This window comes from Trachemys scripta, chromosome 3 (assembly GCF_013100865.1).
Source record: "Trachemys scripta elegans isolate TJP31775 chromosome 3, CAS_Tse_1.0, whole genome shotgun sequence".
Lineage (NCBI taxonomy): Eukaryota > Metazoa > Chordata > Testudines > Emydidae > Trachemys > Trachemys scripta.
In genome coordinates, this window is record NC_048300.1 from 57,871,598 (window position 1) to 57,896,739 (window position 25,142).

Below are 25,142 nucleotides of genomic sequence, written 5' to 3' on the forward strand. Positions count from 1 at the left end.
GCATGACTGCCCAAGAGATAGACTTCTCTGCATGCCCATACATGCTGCAGGGTGAGGGAGGGGCAGTGAGTTTGGTACAGAGCACTAAGAGATTCTGTGGAGGAGAAAAGCCCCAGCAAACAGTCCCCCGGGGGAGAAGGCAAAAGAGAAGGGTGTCTAATCCCAATTTCCACCCCCACTTGTTTATTAACAATAGTAATCCCTACCTTGCGAAGGGCATATTGGCTTTTACCTTTTGGAACCTGGGGAATCTCTGGGTTTTACAGAATGTATGCCAGAGTATCATGAAAATCCCCCGATACACAGTGCAAGGAAGGGGAGCTTTGTAGGAGCCTTGCTTCTCTCTCCAGGGATTGTAGGACTCACTTTAGGACTTGTGGTGGGGACTGGTAGCACAGAAAAGGATTTATCTTTATGGTCATTTGTTGCTCAAGGACTTACCCCATGAATGGACTTATGAAGTCCTACTCATCCGCAGAGCCACTCCCTGTTGTGCTCTGTGTCTCCTGGTCAGGTTTTTCTGTTGTTGAGTTGCGTCTTTTTGGGTGGAAAGGGACCCAACATGCCTACCTGACTCAGAGCCCTATGCCCTAGCAGAGATAGGGTCAGAAAGCTAGATGTAGGATGGGCATTTTTTACTTTCTACCAAGCCTCAAAAAGCTACCTCATATACAGAGCACCTTTTGGATTTTGCCCAGTGCTTGCATGGCTGCTCTGCCTGTTTGAAAGGGGGCAGATAATCTCAGCTAGGAGGTGCTGCAGTGGAGGCTCTGGATAGCTGTGACCAGCATGCTGCTCAGAATCCAGTATTTGCTCTACCATCCCTGAAAGGGGGCAGAGAAGGCCGGAGGCTTCGGACTCTTCAGATCCCAGCCCAGGAGGAGGCTGGGAGGCTTGAAAATAAATACAAACACTTTAACTGCCTGAAAAATGGTTAAAACTAAAAAATCTAAAACAAAAGGATAGGAGTGAAGCAAATCACCACTTGACTGCTGCCCTGGATGCAGAAGATCTGTCAGCAAGCAGGAGGAGAGAGTATGGCTAGCACAAGCTGTGCAGTAGCTTTGAACTACCTCCAGAAATGGCAGACAGGAGGAGAATAGTTCATATGTATCAGAATTGTGGGAAATGTTGGGCAGCAGAAAAGGCTACAAGAGTTGGATATGTCCTGGAGAAAGGGGAGTAAAAAACTATATCAAAATTATTGCCCTGAGTTCCCGAGAGGATGGCAGTGTTGTCAAAGGTTACTAAAAATGGAAGAACAGGGGAAGGTTTGGGAGGAAAGATGAAGAGCTGAGTTTTAGCCATGTTTGGTTTATACTGCCAGCGAGACAACTACATGGAGATGTCATACAGGCAGGCTGAAATGCAGCCAGAATAAAGGAAGAAAAGGTCAACAGTATAGAAAAATAGATTTGTGAATCACTGGCTTAGAGATAGCAGTCAAACCTGTGAGAATGGATAAGATTACCTAGACAGAAGAAAAGGTTACTCACCTTGTGCAATAACTGTGGTTCTTTGAGATGTGTGTCCCTATAGGTGCTCCACTCCAGATGTATTCGCACCCCCTGTGCCTCAGATTGGAGATTTTAGGGAGCAGTATCCATTTGGCCTGCACATGTGCTCTCCCAGTCTCATGCCCTTCATCAGGGCTAGATAGCGCTGTGCAGGCAATCCACCCTGAGTTCCTTCTCTATCACAGATCTCATTGGTAATAACTCTGAAGCAGACGGGAGGAGGGCAGGTAGTGGAGCATGCCTAGGAACACACAATCTGCAAAACCACAGTTACTGCACAAGGTAAGTAACCTTTTCTTCTTCGAGTAGTGTCCCTATGGGTGCTCTCCACTCTAGGGGACTGCAGCAGGGCCCCTAATAGAGAGGTGGGGCTTCAGAATCAAGTCTAGGATTGAGGATAAAACAGTGGAGCCAAATATAGCATCGGAAGCTGAGTTGTGAGTGACTGCATAATGTTCAGCAAATGTATGAGCAGAAGTCCAAGTCACTGTTCTGCATATTTCTGCTACTGGAACGTCCTTGAAAAAGGCTATGGAAGTGGAGAGAGATCTCGTGGAGTGAGTTCAAACTCTAGAGGGAGGTTGAAGGTTGTGAGTGTGATAGCAATGGGTAATGCAGTTTTTGTTTAGAGATTGAGGATCCCTTCGATCTGTCCGCAATGGAGAGAAATAGTCTGGGAGATTTCCTGAAGGGTTTACTCATATCCAAATAGAAGGCTAATGCTCTCCTGACATAGAGTGTGTGTAAAATCACCTCCCTTTTTTCCTGGTGTGGTTTCAGAAAAAAAAAGTCTGAAAGGTGGATAAGCTGATTTATATGGAAGTCTGAAGATATTTTTGGTAGGAACTTGGGGTGCAGTCGTAATGTAACCTCGTTTTTGCCATTAGAGCGCCTATCTCTCCCACTCTCTGAGCAGATGTAATGGCCACTAGGAATGCAGTTTTTGTTGAGAGGTGTAGAAGAGAGCAGGTGGCCAGGAGTTCAGAGGGAGGCCTCATAAAACACCTCAGGACAAGGTTGAGGTCCCATGCCAGAGTAGGGCACCAGATTTGTGGGAAGAGGTTACTCATATCCTTGAGAAACCTTCTTGTTGTAGGAGGACCAAAACAGAATAACCATCTATCTTATGATGGAAGGTGGTGATAGCTGTGAGAGGCACTTTTATGGAGTTTAGCAATAATCCTGACCCTTTTAGTTCTAGGATGTAATCTAACACAAGCGGTAATGGAGAGGATGTAGGAGTAATGTGTCTTGAGTCACACCAGAGTTGGGATCTCTTCCACTTTTGAATATACATGTGATAAGTAGTTAGTTTCCTGCTATGTAGCAGCACCATCTTTACATCCTCAGAGCAGATCATTTCCTAGCTTTGGAACTATCGAGGAGCCACACCTTGAGTCGGAGAACCTGCAGCTGGGGTGCTGGATCCAGCCAGCATCCTGAGAGAGGAGATGAGGAACAGGCTGGAGAGTGATTGGTAGGTAAGTCACCAGTTGAGCCAAGGTATGGAAACCATGTTTGTCTTGAACATGTGGGAGCTATAAGTATAACCCTGGCTCTTTCTTTTCTTGTCTTGAGCAGGACTTTGGATATTAGAGGAATTGGTGGAAAGGCATAGAAGAGACCTGTGTTCCAATGTAGGAGAAAGGCATCTCAAAGAGAGTGATGTCCCAGGCTGGCCCTGAAGCAGAACTGGGAGCACTTCTTGTTTCTGGCTGCAGCAAATAAGTCTACTTTTGAGACTCCCCAACATAGAAATATGCTGTGAAGAATAGAAGGGTCTATTTTCCATTCATGATCCTGGGAAATTTCCTGCTGAAAGTGTCTACTATAGTGTTCTCTATGTCCAGGAGGTAAGCTGCTGAGATGTTGCTGTGGTAGCAGATGCACCAATTCCAGAGTTTCACTGCCTCAGCACAAAGGGAAGATGATCTTACTCCTCCCTAGTGGTTTATGTAAAACATACGAAATGTTGTTTGCCATAATCTTTATGCTGCCCCTGATCAGTGGTAGGAAATGTGTACAGGCATTCCTGACTGCTCTGAGTTCCAGTAAATTGATATGTAGTGTGGATTCAAGTGGGGACCCTTTGCCTTAGATAGCCTGGGTGTCCAGGTGAGCTCCCCATCCCAATAGGGATGTATCTGTTGTCAATATTAACATTGGGGTTGGCTGAGTGAAGGGAACACCTGCAAAGACATTGTGAGGGTCTTTCTGCCAGTCGAGGGAGGTTTTGACTGACAAGAGCATCACTAAAAGTTTAAGCTGTGTGTGCTTGTTCGTACACTGTTCTGAGCCATCCCTGAAGGCAGCGCATGTGGAGTCTCATGTGATTTATTACAGAGGTGCTCATTGCCACGTGTCCCACGTGTCCCCAAGATCTGAGGGCTGGTCTGACCTGTTGAGATTAAGTTGGCTAAGGTACTGAACCTGTGTGATGGAAGGAAAGCTTTGGCCTCTACTGTATCTGGGTAGGCCTCTATGAATGAATGGAGTTAATGTGGACTTTTGGATGTTTAATTGTAGTCCCAGTTGGAGGAAAAGGTCCATAGATTTTTGTGTGGCCCTCAAATCATCATCAAAGGAGCATGCTTTGAGCAGGCAATCGCCTAGATATAGGAATATTGTAATTACTTGTTTGTGAACGTGTTCCATTACTACAGAACACTCTGGGTGCAGATGATGGACAGAATGGGAACACCTTGTATTGAAAGTGGTCTTGTCTCAGAGTGCTTCTTAGAAACCTTCTGTGGGATGGGTGGATTGTGATATCAAAGTAAGCATCTTGTAGGTCGAGGGCCAAGAACTAGTTCCCCTGGCCTAGAGATGGGATTATTGCTGCCAAAGTAACCATTGTAAAGTAAAGCATTGTATCTTTACAAATCTGTTGAGTGATCTTAGACCCAGAATGGTCCTCCAACCGCTGATCTTTTTCGGTATCAAGAAGTAATTGAAATAGAAGCCCTTCCCTCTCTGTTGAGTGGATATTGGTTCTATAGCACCTAGGTTCAGAAGACAGTTTGTTTCCTGATGTAAAAGGTGAGAATGGTCCCTGAAGAGGGACGGGAAGAGGGGTGGGCAGGAGGGAAAGAGATAGGTAAAGTGGATCGAATATCCTGTGGAGATGATGATCTCCAGTACCCACTTGTCTGTGGTTATTTGTTACTCTTTTTCGTCAAAACTGGGAAGGCAGTTAACAAAGGGGTGGAGATGTTTGGGTTGTTGCAGCAAATAAAAGTGCGTGTGGGAACTCACGGCTCACCCAACACACCAAAATTGGTGTTTAGATGCAGATGGCTGTGATGTGGGGCAGCTGGTATACGCTTTTGTAATCACTGTCTTTTCTGTTGGGGTTCATAATGCCGTGTAAATTCCCAGTGAATGCAAAATGGCTGTGGAATTTTTTTAGTGTAGGGAGGGATTCATCTATCTTTTCTGCAAAGAATTTGGATGCTTCAAAAGGAAGGTCCTTCACAGTGAACTGGACCTTCCTTGGAAAGCCAGAAAGGTAAAGCCAGGAAGCCCCTGCATCACCGCTGCTGTTGAGATGGAGCGGGCAGCTGTATCAGTGACATCTAGTGAGGCTTGCAACAGTGTCCTCGCAAGAAGCTGACCAATAGAGGACAGAATATCAAGATGTATGAAGTGGTTGAAGGTGCCAATAGCCACTGAGAAGTCAAGAAAAAATGTGTCCCTGGTGGAATATTTACATAGTAGGTTTTCATTACTACGGTTTACGTAATATTGCAAATGTATGTGACACTTTACAAATCAGAGAGTATATTAATAAAATATATTACCTGACACAAAGAGTTTACATTGTAAGACTGGTAGCATAGAATGAAAGAGAGAGGGTTCCACCTCCTACCTATAATGAACCAATCTGATCTTGGTTAAAACAAGCCAACAAATAACATCTCTCTACAATGTACAAAACTGGTTCCCACAATGTGCTCATATCTGTTTTTGCTACTGTGCAGTTTCTAAATCACCTGTTGCAGCAGAATGCAACTCTCCAGTACTTGCAACTTGCAGTTTAAAATTAGATGAAAGGTTACAATTCATAAGGAAACCAGGAAATAAAAATATATTTCCTTTAGAAACTATGTTATTAATTTTTGCTACATTAGGTCCATGACCCAGACTCCAGAAATGACGAAAACAACTACTTCTCATTATTTCATCATTTTCATCTACTACATTCAATGACATATATAGTGAAATGCATCAAATTGTGATTAAACATAATACACAGTACTATAAATATTAGCAAAATCCTGCCAGTTCCTACCTTGTGGATTAAAGAATCCAGTCATCCAAAACACATTTGGTCTCCCTTCAAATATCCAGGTATGGAACTGAGTATTTCTTTCCAGGAGTTCAGTAAACCAGAATCCAAGCGTTGAAGAATCCCAAGATACCCTTTTCCACAGTTGAGGAATTCGAGCATCATACATATTATCAAGTGCATCTCTCAAATTCTGAAAAAGTGAAAATAATAATATATGAATTAACTGAAACAGCTGAAATGTGTTAGTTATAAAGTGAGTACTTTTTTATGATAAAGATGCATATACTCACCTCACTCATAATAATGGTTCCTTCTATGGCTAACTTAAGATCATTCAGACTGTTTCGGAGTATTGTAATAACCTTTTGCATTCGGTCAATTTCTTGACGAAGAAAAATATTCATAGAATTAAGGTGTCCCATTTTTATCAAACGGGCTTTCACCTAAAATACAGGAAATGTAGAGAAAACAAGTCAATTAAATTTTGAAGTTTTGCAAGTATTGTCTATATGGTAGTTTAATGCTTTTTTAGTACTGAGAAAAATAAATGATAGGCCTGTGATTTGGGATTGTGGAAACCCAACCCAGTGGGATTTTTAGAGGGATGAAGGGGGATTCAAGGGAAGTCAGTAAATATTCTTATTGAATCCATCTTTTTCTAAGAGATTCTGACAAGAAATAATCAAGGATCTTGTAACAGCTCCTTAGATGGCTGAGTTTGCATCAGGATATGGTTTCTTAGATCTGCAAAGCAGGAAGTTAGGCAAAAAGGCTCTGGTGAAGTTTGAGGAAGGGGAATATTTGTGACAGTGAAAGTAAACAGTGATAGTGAAGCACATGGGTTCATACAATCCAACCACTGAAACCATGACTGAAGAGAAGGTTACTCACCTTGTGCAGTAACTGAGGTTCTTTGAGGTGGTTACTTCTGTGGGTGCTCCACTTTAGCTGGCTTGATGCCTTGCGCTTGTAATTGGAGATTTGTGGTAACAGTGTCACACTGGATATAACCTGGGGTTTGGACTGAGTCATGACTAGCCAGTCATCCACATAAGGGTAGATCTGCACTCCTAGTCTCCTGAGGAATGCCAATACCACGACCATACGTTTTGTGAACACCCGAATAGCTGCAGACAAGCCGAACGGAAGCACCATGAACTGGTAATGTCAGTGTTTCACTATGAATATGCCCTTGGTATATTGATACTTGAAAGTATGCATCTTTTAAATCATGGGTGGCATATCAGTCTCCAGGATCCGGAGAGGGAATAATGGATGCCAGGGTGACCATGCGAAACTTTATCTTTTTGAGATAGTTGTTGTGCCAATGCAGGTCTAAAATAGATCTGAGACATCCCTTGGCTTTCGGGATTAGGAAATAATGGGAGTAGAAACCCTTCCCTCTTAATGCTGTGGAAACTCCTCTGTGGCTCCTACCTGAAGGAGAGACTGAACCTCCTGGACCTGAAATTCTTCGTGTGAGGTGTCCCTGAAGAGGGACTGGGAAGAAGAGTGGGAAGGAGGGGTAAAAATAAACTGGAGGGTGTATCCTACTTCTACAATGCTTAACATCCAACAGTCTGTGATGATATGGGACCAAGCACTGAGGAAATGGGAAAGGTGGTTTCCAAACAAAAGAAGAATGGGGTTTGGCATCCTTGAGTGTCCCATCAAAATGCCTGCTTGGAACAAACTGGATGTCTAGGAGGGGCAGGCATTGATGCAGAAGTAGAAGCAGGAGGTGGTCTGTGCCTATAACCTCTATTCTTTTTCTGCAGGTCCTTTTGTACAGCTGGAGCAGAATACTGAAGGGGTTGCTGAGCCCTGAATTGCTTCCTGGAAGGGGACGGGGTGTGCAACCCAAGGGACTTTAATATTGCCCTCATGGCCTTTATCCCATGGAGCTTAGCATCAGTCTGCTCTGAAAGGAGCTAGGATCCCTCCAAATGATGGTCCTGACCAGTCTGTTGGACCTTCGCCAGGAGCCTGGAGGACTGTAACTAGGAGCTCCTACACATGGCCACTGTGAAAGCCATAAACCTGGCTGCTGAGCCAACCACACACAGAGAAGCTTGTAGTGAGGCCCTTACCACTGATTTTCCCTAATCCACTAGTGAGGAGAACTCCTGCCTAGCATCCTCTTGGGGCATGTTTTTAAATTTTAGCATGGAGTTCAATACGTTAAAGTCATACCTGCCCAAAAGTGCATGCTGGTTTGCACTCCTGAGCTGCAACCCCACAACAGAACAAACTTTCCTATCAAACACATCTCACTTTTTTTAATCTTTTGATTTTAGGGTTGTGCCCAGATGCCCCAGGCTTTTTCTCTCTCATTGGCAGCAGACACTACCAGGGAGAAAGGAGTAAAGGGATGAGAGTAAAGGAACTCATAACTTTGGGCAGGTACATAATACTTGTGCTCAGCCCTTTTTGAAGTGGGGGAAAGGGTTGCAGGGGTCTGCCATAGACCCTTAACTGGGACCATAATGGCCTCATTGAAAGGCAGGGCCACTTTTGAAGGACCTGCAGTAGCTAAAATATCAACCAGGCAATGAGAGGATTCTTTTACTTCCTCTACCTGTAAGTATAGACTTAAGGAAACTCTCTAACAATTCCTGGTGCACCTTATAGTCAACTGGGGGAGGCGACATGTCCCTCCCTCCCCCGAGACTGCTTCTTTAAGGGAAGAGGAAGAGGAGGCCAGCATTGCCTGTGGATGCTCTTCTTCCATTTCTTGATCTGCAGGGTCCTGTTGAGCTGGCTCTTGATGTCCAGTACTTGGCCTGGTACCAGAGTCAGGAACAGATGCTACTCGGTGGGTAGGTGCACACACCATTCCGATGCCACTGAATAGGAGTGCCTGGAATAGGATCTGGAAATGGGCTCAAAGCCCCCTGAATTCCAAAAGGCCACTGGCTAGGCATAGGCCCCCAGTGACCTCCTGGCCAACCGCTTGATGGTACTCCTGTGACCAGATCCATGAAAGGGTGGAAACTTCTGGAGGAGGGGTAGTGAGCATGGCTCTGAGGACAGGGAATGTAGGACCCGACCTCTGACTTGGAAGACAATTATTCTCTTTCCACTGGCCTGGAGGCATTATTCCAGACAGTGCCGGTGACTGAGGGAAATCTGCAGGGAAAGCGGGCATCACAGGTTTTCCCTTTGGTGGTACCAAAGGACGAGCTGTCAGGAGTATGTGAGGCTGACATGGTACTGAGTGCTGTAGTGATTCTGGTGGTTCTTCTGTGTGCACTGGAACCAATAGCATCAACTCTTGTACTGCCAGCAGTACAGGCACCGACAGGGTCAGGAGGTTCCTGGCAGCCTCAAACGTCTCTAGCATGGTTGGTACTGAGACAGTGTCAGTATGGTGTGATGCCACAGAGGTGGAAGGAGCTCCCTCTGGTTACAGACTCAACAGAACGTGCCTAGGCACTGAAGTCAATTATGCCATCTTCGGTGGTACCAAAGCAGAGGACTGCTTTACCACCGCAGTCTACTTCTATCCCTGTGCCAGGGATCTCCTCTTTTTGTCAGTCTGCTTTTTATGCCTCTTATTAGGCACTGGGGATGGTGAGCAGTGTTGGGACTCAGGCACTTGGTGCTGAATCTGACCAACCTGGCTCAAATGGAGGGGTCAAGGCCACCTCCATAAGTAGAAACTTTAACCTGGCTTCGCGGTTTTCTTTGTGTGAGGTTTAAAGTCCCTGCAAGGTTTGGCAACACTCCCACAGTATGAGTTTCCTTGAGGCACTTCAAGCAACTTGAGTGCAGGTCACTCATGGACATAGCACTAATGCGGGGCTTAAAGCCTGATAACTGAGGCATCCCTTGGCACCAGGAATCAGCTGAAATCCTCAGATGGGGTAAAAACCTAACTAATTAACTAAACAAACACTAAACTATTTACAATAAAATACAGGAGAACACAGTCCACTGAAAGTACTTGCAAAAGCAAGAACAGCAGTTCCAGTGACCGTCACGGGTGGTATGAAGGAACTGAGATGCTTCGGGATTGGTTGAGCCCTTTACACTAGCATCAGCAGCACACAGCAGAAGAGGCACTCAAACCACTCAGACAGGTACCACTGAGAGAAAAATTTCCAGCAACTATGTGCAGGGCATGCACACGCCCAAGAGTGGAATGCACATGTGCAATCACTTGAAGAAGAAATTAAAAAACCCAGACTAGTTTACCTCATGGGGTACATAATCAGGAGGCAGTTTGTCCAGCATATCTTCAGCTAATCGGTATACAATGGCTTCACGAGTTTCTCCTGCTCCACCTCCACTTTCCTTAGGTTGAATATTGGTAATGGTGTCAAGAACATTGGCTGCGGTGTTACTCTGATATCTGAGAGGAATATTAAATCATTAGGAATATTTCATAAATTACATAGTTTCTTTACAGCTAAACTGTATGCTTTGTAGAATCATGGAAGTCAGAAAATGGAAAACACCTATTTGGTTATCAACTAGATTGTGAACTCCTCAGGGTAGAGATTGTTTCCCAGTGCTGAGCATGCAGTAGGATAAAGGACCTTTGTGTGACCTCCTTAGAGTTCTACTCCAGGAATAGGAGGAAGAGCAGGTTCCACAGGGATATTATTCCATTCTGTTAACAAGAGGGTAAGGAGAGAGCAAAGCCTTGAATCTTCTCCCCCAATGTGGTGGCTTTTGGGGAAGGAGAAAGGAGAGAAATCTGTATTTGTCAAGGACCTGTAACAAGTTATTTTCCATGAAGAAGAGAAGGATTTGTGGCCAAGAATTACTGTCCTTGGGCTGCTTCTTGGGAGTGAGGGTGGGCAGAGCTATGCATACTGTCCCGATTACACAAGGATAGATGTAAAGGCCCTTATTAAATAGTAAATTAATTCTTTCATAAGGTAGTACAGGATTGATGGTAAAAATTTCTGGATTTACAGCACTGGAGATTTAAATCCCCTATCTACAGAATAAATACAGCCTGGGCAGTGCTAGGGTAAGATTATGCTCTAAGTCAATATAAAGAAGTGAATAAATATATGCTATACTTGACCCCAAAAGAAGGTAGTCAGTGCCAGCCCTACAACACCAGTACAGTCACACAAGTACTTTTGTTATACTGCTACATAGTCATAAGGATGTACAAGAGAGAGTCTGAATAAAACCAGTTTATTACCAAGAGATGTCGATCCTGGTGTTGCAGGGCTGGCCTTGCCTATCCTCCAAGTCAAGTACAGCAAGAACTTGTATACTGACTCAGAGCATAACTTTACATGTCAGTTTTGCATATCCACCTTCAGATTACACCCATCTCCATCCACTACTTTGTCTCATATATAGTTATATAAGAAATGAAACTAAAGATTATGCTGGAAGATGGATGCATGTGAGCTCTCAAACAGGGACAGCTCCAGGTTTTTTGCCCTCCCCCCAGCAAAAAAAAAAAAAGCCAGAGTGCCGCCACTGAAGACAAAAAAAAAAAAAAAGCCAGAGTGCCGCCCCAAAGAACTGGAATGCCACCCCTTGAAAAGTGCCACCCCAAGCACATGCTTGGAACACTGGTGCCTAGAGCCAGTCCTGCTCTCAAAGCAGTTAAGCTTTAAAAATGATAACATTGGAGCAAATAGCTATAGCAGTTCAGCATAAACAGTTTGTGAATGAAATTAAAAAGACTATAAATCAGAAAAACGAGGAGAAATTACTTGTTATTCTGCTTTTCTGAAGATATCTTTCTGACAGAAATATTTACTTTTGTGTCTTAGATTCTTAGTGCAAGGTTTTAAAGAATTCTGACTCCTAAGAGTGGTGGTACAAGGTTAGAGTATGAGTCGGGATGTCATATGTAATTCCTAACAGGTTATAAATACCACTATCCCAAAATTGCAGTCAGTTCCTTTATGTGCAGTTCCTTTATATGATGTCAATTCAAAAAATATTTTAAAAATAATACATTGCAAATATAAAAATATGTCCCCTCCCCAAATCAAAACAAAAGGAGAGGTTACTCACATTGTGCAGTAACTGGAATTCTTAGAGACGTGTTCCCCACGGGTTCTGCACTTCAGGTGTGTATGTGTTCTCATGCGCCATTGATCGACAGCTCCATGTGCCTTTAATCAGAGATTTTTTGTAATAGTGCCTGTTTGGCCTGTGCATGTGCCTTAAACATCCTCATGCACTGTACTGAGGCTAGATAGGGCTGCACAGGTGAACCAACCTCAGTTCCTTCTCTACTGCAAAGTCCTGCAGAGGAAACTTTGAAGCAGAGGGGAAGGAAGTCCAGTAGTAGAGCATCCACAGGGAAACACATCTCATAGAACTCCAGTTACTGTACAATCTTTCTTTCATTAAATAAGGTATGCATGCTCCACTTTAGATGACTCCCAAGTAGTATCCCCACAGGGGGGAGGAAGCTGAAAGGCAGAGTCTAATACTGATGACAGAACTCCATTGCCAACTGCCGCATCTGATCTAAAGACATGAATCAAAGCATAATGCTTGGAAAAAATATGTACTGGAATCCAGGTTGCAGCTCTGCAAATTTCAGCAACTGGGGCATCTTGAGTAATGCCATAAAAGTAGATTGAGACCAACAAGATAACACTCTAGAAGGAGGTTGAATGTTGACAGAGTCATAACATGAAATAATATACCCGGAGGTCCTCCTCAAGTGTCTTTGGGTGGAGACTGTGGATACTTTGGATCTGTTCACAACTGAAACAGTCTGAGATACTTTTGGAACAGTTTGGTTCTGTACAGATAATGCCTTTCTAATATCCAAGGTATGGAGGGCATTTTCCTGCCTAGTCTCATGTGGTTTCAGGAAAAAACTGAGAGATGACAGTCTAGTTAACATGAAATTCAGAAGACACTTTAGGTAGAAACTTAGGATGTGGTTGTAATGTGACCTTTTCTTTGAAGAACTTTGTAAAACGGGGGATCTGTCATTAAAGCCCCAGTTCTCTGATCTGCCAGGCAGAAGTGATGGCTACCAAGAAAGCTGTTTTCCTGGATAGGTGCAGCAACAAACACGTAGCTAATGGTTCGACAGGATGTTTCTTCAGGCAATTAAGGACAAGTTTTAAGTCCCATATTGGAGTAGTCTTTCTAATCTGTGGAAAAAGATTCATCAGCCCTCACCCCCCATCCCAAGAGGGATGAATCTGATGTTATAATGATGATAGGAGGAGCCTGAACAAAAGGGACTCCCACACAAACCTTGGAGAGGTCCTTCCACCAACTGAGTGACTCCAGAACCCAACAAGTATACCTGCTTGTCCAGATGGTGTTTGTTCTGTACAAAACCTGTCCTTTGCCATCCCTGGAAGCACTGACAGTATAACTCGCATGTTGGGTTATGAAGGTACAAGCTGTCATATGACCTAATAGTTGAAGACAAATTCTTGCCAAGGTTTGAAATCTTATCTGATTCTTTTCAATGAGATTTTTTTTTAAGGACATGAACCTGTCCGTAGGTAGGTAAACCCTGGTTGTTACGGCATCCAGAGAAGCTCCTGTGAAATTTATCTGCTATACTGGTGTCAAAAGTGGACTTTATGACATCGAGCTGGAGGCCTAAACTGTGGAACAGAGACCATGTCATTTGTACTGCCAACAGGACCTCTTGGTAAGACTCATCCCTGAAAAACCAATCATAGAGATAAAGGAAGACAATCATTAGTTGACACAGGTAGGCAGCAATAACCACCATGATCTTTGAGAATATCTTTGGTGCAGAGCAGAGACCAAAGCAAAGCACACGGTACTTGAAGTGATCATGGTCAATTGTAAAATGAAGATGCCTCTTGTGAAAGGGATGAATTGTGACATGAAAATACACGACCTGAAGGTCAAGAGTCATAAACCAATCCCTGGAATCTAGGGAGGGAATTATAGCTGCCAGGGTCATCATCCTGAATTTCTGCTGTTTCATGCAGTTGTTTAGATGTCTGAGTTCTAATATTGTTCTCCATCCCCATTATTTTTGAGGACTAGAAAGTACTTGGAATAGAAACCCTGACCCCTCTACTGAACTGGAACTGATTCTATGACCCCTAAGTGTGGAAGAAAGCAACTGATTGTGTGAAGGGTCCCTGAAAAAGGGACGTGGGGGGGAGGGGAAGAATGGCAATGACAAGGATGGAATAACCAGATGTTATGACCTCCAAAAACTATTTGTCAGATGGTATTCTCTCTCCTGGGGGTTGGAAATGGGAAAGATAGTATCCACAGGAAGGAAGGAGGGTGGATAGTGCAGCAGTAGATTCCTGTGGAGTGGATAGTTCAGGCTCTCCACCAAGCCATCAAAACTAGTGGTCCTAACAGGCTCTAGTAAAACCTAATTCACCGGGAGCACCACACGTGCAGAGCTGAAGTACTGTATCTAAAATGTCCAGGAGCTTATGATGAGAGCCCTAGATCTCTTCTAGAGGGATTTGAAATGTATCCATGATACATTTTATCAGCTCCTGAAATTGTCTAAAGTCATCTGCTATGGAAGGTGTTGGTGGAACTACAGCCTCACCTGGTAATGACAAGGAAATACTTGTGTGAGGTGTTACCTCCTTGTCAGCCCTTGCCTCCTGCTTCTCAAAGATCTCCTCCACTGGCTCTTGTTGGCAAATTGGGAGTGAGGGCTCAGAGGAATGGGTCTGCCTATGCACCCTGTGAGAGTGACTTGGCCCTCTTAGGAATTTTTGGTGGTGCATAGCCCAGGGGACCCAATAAGGCCCCTGGGGTGGCCGATAAGGCAAAGGAGGAGGCATCCACTGTTGGTCACCCCAGGTAGGTGGGAGACAAGGTCATCTCACCTCTATTTCCTCCGAATAAGTAGGAGAATGCTGTCTTGCCTAACAGACAGGAGAACCCTGAACTGAGATCTATAAATCAGAAGATTCATTGTCACCAAATTCTGGGTGTAGGTGGGTGATAACTGTTCACCCTGAATGGTTGACATCAGGGTAGAAGGTTGTTTCAATGAAAAATGCAGTCAGTGACCGAGAAGATCTTGATGCGGAAAGATAGAAGCAGTATATAACTGAAATTCTGGCTGATCTGACACAACAAGATCCTTTGAATATCTAAACTCCTGCAGTACCAATTCATGTCCCGTGGAAGTTGGTGAGGAATAGATCTTATACTTGGCCAGTAGATGGGTGTCTCCCAAACCCTGGCAACACCGAGAGTGTCTGTCACTAGCCAGGATAGCCTCCTGGTAGGAAAGGACTATATTGTTGTTGTACAGTTGCAGCAATGGAGATATCCCTAGGACATGCAGTATTAGTGACAGCCTTGCCTCTGATTGAGTGAGCCTTAAACTGGCCATTCCTATTTCATGCTGACCAGATCATAACAATGGGAGATACAGTATGACATCTATTTTGACATCTCCCATTGTTTCTTATACACCGATTTGCTGGGCACTGCTGGGATTGCCCAGCAAATCGGTATCATAAGAAACAAAAAATTGGGTGGACTTTCTAAAGACTTTAAACTGCCCCAAGGACCTTTTTATTATGGAAAAGGGTATGCTGGCATAGAACGAAAGCAGGCCAAGTGATAAACTCATTAAGACGGAACTTGAACTTCACCTTGAAGAAAAATCTCAGATTGGTCCACAGCATGACCTTATCCATCTTTATATATTAAATTTTACAAAGTAAGTCACTAGAGCCTGATGCTCACTCACTCTGCTAGTTGGAGTCTCTTTAAGAAATAGATGCACCAAGAGGAGGATAAAAATCAATGCTGGAGAGAAGTGAAAGGTTCCAGAACAGAACTATATGCAACTTAGGTCTCTCTAGGAATCCCTCTAGCAGCGTCAGAGTCAATGCTCATTTTCTGAGTGAGTTCTCTTTAACTCCCCCATTACAACTCCAAAGTAGTTCTCCCCAGGACTTATTTCAGCTCTGGATTGGAGTAAATCAAAACTCATCTTGGTGGACCATTCATCCAGTTGTAGGGGGTCTGAATGCATTGGAGCAGGAATGGAAGAGGAAGATAGCTGCTTCTCTTCCAGCTCCTTTCCTTCTGTAGATGTACCTGGATCAGTGGACTCTAAGGTGGTGTGCCATTCTCCCAGGATTCCTGTGATATTGGTACTATGATATACTATGGTGATGGGTCCATATAAAAATCGCAATAGGGCATATTTGTGCCTTCAGTGACTGCACAAAATGGCTAAGAATCTGCACCTTAAATTTGAGGATAAAGAAATGTGCAAAAACAATGCCCTGAACAAAAATTCTAGACAATAGTGGGTTCATACAATACCAGGTGTTTAACACTTCTTAAAAATGCAAATGAAACATTTGATCAGTTTATAACAGTCCTATAAACAATGAGTAAAAAAATCTTGCAAATGACATAATACATGACAGAATTATAGGAACTGCAGGGAAAAAATGATGATTCATTATATCTTGTTAGAGATCATACAATATTAGTTGAAGAAAATAAAAACCAGGCTATTGCATATATTGTTTGTGAATCAAAAACTGAGTGGGTACTAAGTGATGCCAAAAAGCCACTTTTAAATAATGGAATTGCGGAAATATACAAGAGAGATGGAAACAAAGGTTACTGTTACATCAAAAAGCATATTGTAAAGAAAGTAAAAACAATGAGGAGTACTTGTTGCACCTTAGAGATTAACAAATTTATTTAGACATAAGCTTTCGTGGGCTAAAACCCACTTGATCAGATGCATGGAATGGAAAATACAGTAGACAGGTATAAATACACAGTACATGAAAAGATGGGAGTTGCCTTACCAAGTGGGGGGTCAGTGCTAACGAGACAATTCAATTAAGGTGGAAGAGGGTATTCTCAACAGTAGAATACCAAGGGAGGAACAATCACTTTTGTAGTGGTAATGAGGCCAATGTAATCAGGGTGGCCCATTTCAAACAGTTGATAAGAAGGTGTGAGTAACAGTGGGGGAAATTAGAACGCCGCTAGCCGTCACCTTCAGCCCCCAACTAAAACCTCTCCAGCACATCATCAAGAATCTACAACCTATCATGAAGGACGATCCCTCACTCTCACAGACTTTGGGAGACAGGCCAGTCCCCGCTTACAGGCAGCCCCCCAACCTAAAGCAAATACTCACCGGCAACTACACACTGCACACCAAAAACTAACCCAGGAACCTATCCCTGCAACAAACCCCGTTGCCAACTCCGTCCTCATATCCATTCAAGGAACATCTTCATAGGACCTAACCACATCAGCCACACCATCAAGGGCTCATTCACCTGCACATCTACCAATGTGATATATACCATCATGTGCCAGCAATGCCCCTCTGCCATGTACATTGGCCAAACTGGACAGTCTCTATGCAAAAGAATAAATGGACACAAATCAGATATCAAGAATTATAACATTCAAAAACCAGTCGGAGAACACTTCAATCTCCCTGAACACTCAATAACAGACTTAAAAGCGGTAATTCTTCAACAAAATAAATTCAAAAACAGACTCCAATGAGAAACTGCAGAACTGGAATTAATTTGCAAACTGGACACCATCAAATTAGGCCTGAATAAAGACTGGGAGTGTATGGGTCACTTCAAAAACTAATTTCCCCCTACTGTTACTCACACCTTCTTGTCAACTGTTTGAAATGGGCCACCCTGATTACACTGGTCTCATTACCATTACAAAAGTGATTTTTTCCTCCCTTGGTATTCTACTGTTGAGAATAGCCCACTTCCACCTTAATTGAATTGTCTCGTTAGCATTGGCCCCCGACTTGGTAAGGTAACTCCCATCTTTTCATGTATTATGTATTTATACCTGCCTACTGTATTTTCCATTCCATGCATCTGATGAAGTGGGTTTTAGCCCAAGAAAGCTTATGCCCAAATAAATTTGTTAGTCTCTAAGATGCCACAAGTACTCCTCGTTGTTTTTGCTAATACAGACTAACACGGCTACCACTGTAAAACCTGTAAAGAAAGTGTCACCCAAAGAATTATTTGATAAAAATGTGTATAGGAGCAAAAAAAGGTGTATGAATTGGAAGCATGGAGCAGAATGCAAATATTACCAACTTTTTATTGTTGAATTGCATGGTATCTGTCACTGTAAGTGAATGCACATATTAATATAAACATGAATAATTTTACAATACACAAGTTGGCTAATGTTAGCAGAATTCTAAAAAGACTTCTATGGCTTTCCTTCCATTGTTTTTGAAAGTAAGTGATTGCTTTAAAAAAATAAGTAAAATTGTTATCAGAGATACACCGTAAAGCTGCTAGACTACTCTCAGTCTACATGTACATTACCACAGGTTAATATTTTGAAAAAGATGTTTTTAAATTGAAAACTGTGGCTTTCAAAGAGTCCATAAAAGCTTCCTCAAGCAGTGGACTCCACACAGATCCAAGATTTTCCCTGCAAAATGTATGCTTTTACTCAAATATATTTGATAGGGCTCTGTTTTCAAAAATTGAAAGAAAAAATCCTCAGCGTCATAATGTTTGAGAACCACTTACGTGATGTCAGCATTTGGGTGAAGACCAAAGACTTCTGGGCTATCCATGGCAGGGAGGGTCTGAATGTACTCCTGATACTGATCCAGAGTTTTGCATACTGGGATTTTATATCCAGTGTAGAAACAAAATGTGCTCTCAAACATCTTTTCACTGAACCACACCTGTGGAAAATAAAGAAAAGACACACTTAGAAAAATCAAAACTTTGGATAACTTTGCCATTTCACCCAGGGATTTCACCCTTTCATTTATTTTTTTCAGTCTTCTTGGGAAGTTAGAATTCTAGTTGGGCTAAAAAACAGTCATTTTACTCTAAAACAAAAATAAGGCTGTGTCATTACAATGATTCCTTCAAAACTTGAGTTCAAGTTGTGTAAACTAATTTTCTTTATTAAAAAGTGTGCATACTCCTATTTTAAGAGGGCTATTCCAGGAGGAGAACCTCATGGGCTAAGAAGGATAATTTGTATACTTTACCCACAAGGCAAGGTTTTTACAAGTAGAGTGTTGAGGAGATAAAAACCCACCAGAAATAAGAGTTCTGACACTCTAGATGATTCTCTTCATATAATATAATTGCAATATTGACTTAAATATTCACTTCATGAAATCTAACTGCAAAATCACAATATTTTTAACAATCACATTATATATCTTAGTAAAAATGAATATTGATACAGTTGTCAGATTTTCTTTATAATGACAAAGAACTGTATTTTCAAGCTCTCTTACCCTTGCAAAACAATTAAGAAGACGCTTATCATAATCATCAGTGACCCGCCCTCCATATTGTACTTCTCCAATCATGTATCGTACTGTGCTCCATGATATACCCTAGATACAAATAAAATAAAACAGTGTAGTTACAATCAATCAATATCCACCTATGGCAGTGGTGTCCAACCAGTAGGTTGGGGGACCCCTGTAGTCTCTGAGGCTCTAAATTGTGACCCTCAAGGATGTCTGTGTTTAGAAGACAAAGTTTGGTCACAGATTTCAAATATATTCCCTGAATCATGTCCTATAATTTTTAAACTCAAGTATTAGAATTGGTCCTGTCATGACATGGAGGCTTTGCCTCCCCAAAAATCTCCCACCACCTCCTTTGCAGTCCCAAAAACAGATTTGATGTGGTTTGTAAGGCCTTTGAACAGCTGCAGTCTCTTCCTCGTTTCTCAGCCACTCTCTCACTGGCCACCCGATGCATTGCAGAATATGGCTATTCCATTACCTACTTCTGTGCACTAGGCCTTGGGAGCCTAAGGAGAACAAGATAGAAGTTTGACTTTGTCAGAACCTAAGGGAATGTTCAGCAAAGGACGTCTTCCCTCCCTGACACAGCCACCCACGGCACCCCAAGAGAGGGCAAAATAGGAGAAGTTGAGAAACAATAACCAGTTATAGCTCCTGCATACTCTGCCCCAATCTCATCACAGATTTGAACATCATGAGGATTGCTCTTATTTGTACTGGTTATCTATAGTCCCCAAGAGACTATACACCAATTGGGGATAATCAGAGTTCAGTGTGCTCTAACTATTCCCCCTCCCTATCCAAGAGACTGTGGAGAGGGAGGTGTAGGAAACAAATATACTGGTTCTATGCATGCGAGAGACTCCTCTGTGCTGGGGAAAATCCCTGCAGGGGGCTTGTGGGTGGTTTCACTGACTGAGCATCACAAAAGGAGCAGAGCATAGTAGAGATTCTACCCTGAACTGTTGCCCTTGATCTCTTTGAAACAATAAATTAGGCATTAAGGATGAAAAAGTTGGACACTATGAATCAAAGGAAATATTAGAAATACTCAGCTGATGAAGTCTTAAATGGCCATTTTTAATTTTATTTTTACAAACTGAACCAATTTGACTGAAATGCAAATAACGATAGACATGTAGTTTATCTGTATAGTTTATTTTAGATAGATAGATAGATAGATAGATAGATAGATAGATAGATAGATAGATAGATAGATAGATAGATATAGATATACACACATACACTTAAAAACTGAATCAACATTAACCAGTAATTGTTCAAAGGCAGTCATATTTTAGATAGAGTGCTGAAATTGTAAGATCAAATTCTGAAGTCTTTAGCCAGGACTCCTATTGTAGTCCATGGGAATATGGGCTGAGTAAGAACCGCAGAATTTGACCTATCGTGACTGATGAGAAAACACTTAATGCTTTTTCAATTAATTTGTAATTTTTTTTCTTACAGTTTTCATGTGGATAATAGTGTCCATACTAGACTGACTGTCCTTCAGAATTGACATTTTGGCACTATTCGTATGGCTGAAAGAATAAATATTCTTCACAATATAAACAGAACTATGTGAAGTAAGAAGCAATTATCGATAATGTTTACATAAATATTACTCACTTTCTTGATGTCACATTCATCTAAGTGATTCTGTATAAACTGAACACTGGCTGTAAAGTCAGCAGAGTTGAATTCATAGGGAATATTCCAACCCAAAGGGCCAAACTTGCGCCGTTCCTTAAGAATACCATTGAAAATAAATAGTCAGTCTGTTTTCTTTAAATTTACTCACTATGTTGTTTCATTATTATTTCTGGTGAAGTTAAACTGGAATTAAAGATTACAGTGAATAAATGACATAGTCCAAATACCCCTTTATGCATTCCTCTGTGGCATTATTAATTAAAAATGGGTTTCAGGTGCAGCATATTGGAACAACATGTGAAAGAAAAACAACAGAAACATTTATCACTACCCATCCTAATCATCTTAATAGCCCTGGGTTTTAAAATCTCCCATGTCTCTATTGCTGGATCAGAATGATAGTTTGTTATGTTAAGGACTATACTTGGCCTAATTTTCAGACGTGATGAGCACTTGCAGTTCCCATTGACTTCAATAGATTCAGCACGTCTGCCACTCAGGATATAATCTTTCTTTTTTTCTACGTATGGTCTATTTGTTAAAAGTAGTTTTAATTTTTCAGTTTCATATTATGACACTGAGTTACTCAAGTGCACTTAGGTTGTCCTTTTTGCCTTAATTCCTTCTCTGATGCCTTTTGATTTATATGCCTTTCAAAATTCTTACCACTTTTACACATGGTAAGGCTGCCCATCTACCTCCCTTATGTTATCTCAGCTCCTTCATTATTAATGTTTCAGGTTAGCACTGTATGCTTCTTTGTAAATGTAAGTGTAAAAAGAAAAATAGTTATATCTAAAATATGGAGAAATAATCCTTAGAATGAAGGCATTATAAAACACTGAGCACCCTTATATCCCTCACAACCACATTTTAAACTCCTCATGTGTTGTAAGCCTATGATTTGCTGACAATGTTCTTGATATGACTCCTGGGAATCTCAGATATGTACTAGTCTGTTATTTTTATTCCTCTGTATGAACATGTACATTTGTGTCCTCCTTGTAAATGGCTGTTGCATGCTATTTTGCTCCTTCTAAAAATTGTCAAAATGTAGAAGCAAAGAAATACAAGATAAAGATGGAGTTGTGGAATACTGTACTTACATTTTTTAAAATCAGTTTCAGAGATAGCACATTTATTAGGCATCTCAAACAACAAAACTTGCCAGTTAGCAACCGTAAATGGGTAAAACCCTGGCCACGTTGAAGTCGGTGGACAAAACTCCTATTGACTTCAACATGCCAGTCACCTAATCTGTTGAAGTGTGGTCATGGTCAGAAAAATAACTATGTAAAAATTGGTACCTTACTCAACAGATCTGCTGCCTATGTGTACTGAGCATTATATATACTGACCTAACTGGAATTTTCTCTACCTGTGAAATAGATTTCTGAGAGACCACTAATCCATACTAACGGCTTCTCTTCTCTCTATAGGTGATTGACAGACAAATGACATCAATAAAATGAATTAGAAGAAAATGTTGTTAGTGCACACTGGAACCAAAAGCAATTTTCCTAGAATTAACACACTAATGGAATTGGTTAAAATAATAATCAGGTAGGTGTATGGATTACTAGTGGTAGTGAAAAATTAACTTTTTGGCAGCAAGTAGCCGTAGAGTTCATGGGCTTTGCTTAGATCAGTAGGGTCAAGACCACAAGAAAGCTTCTCTGCAACCATGCAGCTTTGCCTTTTCTCTTGATACTTTTCACAGCATTCTGAGAATGAGGGGGAAAAGAAGGGAAGGCACAGAGAACTCTGCAATTCCAAGGAACAGACTGTGTCTATTCCTAGTTGATCCCTGTTACTGTAGAAGAGAAGTAATTTGCAGTTGTGGCTTGTGTTAAATAAACCTATTACTATAACTCCATGTATCATGCAAATCAGATGAAATACTTCTGGGATAATGCACACTGGAGTGGCTGAGCCAACCTGCTATGATTTTGAATTTCCCAAAATTCAAATATGGATTGTGCTGGGAACTGAGCATTTCTTTTCCTGTCCATTTAAAGATGGGTATCAGTTTTCTGAGTATGGCTACATTCTCAGTCCCTCATCAGTTATTGAGATAAGACCTCACCTCAAAAGTGTCCAAACAGACTAGAACTGGATTCTGAAAAGTCTGTCTTGAAATGTAAACACGCCAAGTAAACAGCTTCCATTTCCAATATGCTAATATAAAGTCTTTTTTATTCTCTGACCACCTGCCTTGCATAGACCCCCGGCTTAACAATCCTCTGAAACCTTTTCTGATACAAATTCACATAACTCTCCTGTGTACTGAGGTGAGATCCCAAATAGACTAGAATCTTAGATGGTTCTAAAATATTCTTTTGAAGATTCATGATAAACCTCAATGACCAGGACTGGCTCTGGCTTTTTTGCCGCCCCAGGCAAAAAAGCCTCCCGCCGCCCCCCGGAGTGCGGCAGGGGAGCCCGGCCGCGGGCCCGCGCTCTCCGACCGGCCGGAGCGCCAGGGGGAGGGTGGCGAGCCCGCCACGGTTCTGCTTTCCCCAGTGGCCAAAGCGCCGGGAGGAGGGTGGAGAGTCTGGCCGGGGCCCCGCTCTCGCCGGCGGCCAGAGCGCCGGGGGGAGGGCGGCGAGCCTGCCGCGGCTCCGCTCTCCCCAGCGGCCAGAGCGCCGGGGGAAGGCGGCGAACCCACTGCGGCTCCACTCATCCCGGCGGCCAGAGCGCCGGGGGAGGGTGGCGAGCCCGCTGCGGCTCCACTCTCCCCGGCGACCGGAGCGCCGCAGGGAGGGCGGCGAGCCCAGTCGCGGCCCCGTTCTCGGGCCGGAGCGCCACGCTGCGCCGCCCCCCTCCAGGTGCCGCCCCAAGCACATGTTTGGTGGGCTGGTGCCTGGAGCCGGCCCTGTCAATAACTCATTTGTAACCACAATCTGAACCTTTGGAAGAGATTTATCATTCACCAGCCAATCATCTAAATCTAGGAAATTTTTGAGGCTGAAAGGGAGGACAGTGTACTGAAAATTTTGGTTGTTGATCTTAACCATTGGATACTTCTGACAAATGTAGCTGTAATTATATGGAGATACGAGTATTGCACATCTGTAGATACTAAAACTTTTCTTTCCTGTACACCTTCTTTTATATACTAAAGAAATTCTGAAAAGACTTCTGTCCCTCTGATATTTATATTTAGTTCCCTTAGCTGCAAATGTTAGATGTCTAATGTTGGTATGACTGTTGGAAAACATACCAGATCTAAGAAAGAAAAAAAAAAGAAAAAGAAAAAGAAGCAAGCAGGGACACTGTCAGATGGCTGAGTAGCAGCATGCGGAAGCAACAGCTGAATCTAGAGGACACACCCAGTGGCTGTGGAAGAGGAAGCAACTGACACAGCAGGTTATACTGTCAGAAATTTGCAGGGAGACAGCATATTTGTGATAAAAAGAAAGTTTATCTGCCTTATTAGATCTTGCTGCTGGCTATGTCTTTGGCTGGAAGTCTGACCCTACACATTTCAGACACATATGAAAAAATGGTCACTAACCCTGTTCTCTAACTGTTGTTGTTCAAGGAGTGTCGCACATGTCCATTCCAGTTCATGTATGTGCGTGCCCAGTGCACCAGAGTCAGAGAGTTTTTCCTTAGCAGTACCTCACCCTCTGCTGCCTCATGCTGCTGCACAGTGGTATAAAGGGCAGAGCCACCCTGACCTCCATAGTTCCTACTTACTGGATAGACTGCAATATAGTGGGGAAGGAGGGTGAGTCATGGAATGGATATGGGCAACACACCTGGAAGAACAAAAGGTACAGAACAGATTAGTAACCACTTTTTCTTCTTTTGAGAGATTGCGCATGCACTTCAGGTGCATCACAAGCAGTCCAATCCAGAGGTGGGATCAGATTTTAACTGAACAATGATTGAAGGACTACACATCCAAACCAGGCATCATCTCTAGACTGAGACATGGCATAATGAGATGCAAAGGTATGTACTGATGACCAACTGCAGCTCTACAAATGTCCTACCACTCTGTCAGAGTGGCGTTGGCAACGTCGTAGCACAAATATATGCAGGAGGAAATCCATGATGAAATTCTCTGAGTTGAGACGGGAATATCCTTCGTCCTGTCCGCGGCTGCCATGAACAATTGTGAGGATGACCTAAATGGGTTAGTCCTGTCCAAGTAAAAAGCTAAGGCTCTCCTGACATCCCAGGTATGGAGCGTCTCCTCATCTTTATGAGCATGGGGCTTAGAAAAGAAAGTTGGTAAGTATATTGCCTGATTGATGTGGAAGTGAGAGACTACTTAAGTCAGAAATTTTGGATGTAGGAATAAATATAAAAAGCAACAGAGGGTCCTGTGGCACCTTTAAGACTAACAGAAGTATTGGGAGCATAAGCTTTCGTGGGTAAGTCCCTTACTTGCATCTGAAGAAGTGAGGTTCTTACCCACGAAAGCTTATGC

General features: G+C 42.6%; 1 protein-coding gene across 1 annotated transcript in view; it reads right to left on the reverse strand.

Annotated features, from left to right (window-relative positions):
* Nucleotides 1-25,142, reverse strand: part of DNAH8 (dynein axonemal heavy chain 8) — a 585,957-nt gene that overhangs the window by 10,845 nt on the left and 549,970 nt on the right. The window contains exons 86-91 of the mRNA XM_034764627.1: nucleotides 20,678-20,794; nucleotides 19,028-19,129; nucleotides 18,297-18,457; nucleotides 10,006-10,162; nucleotides 6,099-6,251; nucleotides 5,809-5,998 (exon numbers count right to left, since the gene is read on the reverse strand). Coding sequence (XP_034620518.1) covers nucleotides 5,809-5,998; nucleotides 6,099-6,251; nucleotides 10,006-10,162; nucleotides 18,297-18,457; nucleotides 19,028-19,129; nucleotides 20,678-20,794 — 880 coding nt within the window. The remainder of the gene's footprint in view (nucleotides 1-5,808; nucleotides 5,999-6,098; nucleotides 6,252-10,005; nucleotides 10,163-18,296; nucleotides 18,458-19,027; nucleotides 19,130-20,677; nucleotides 20,795-25,142) is intronic.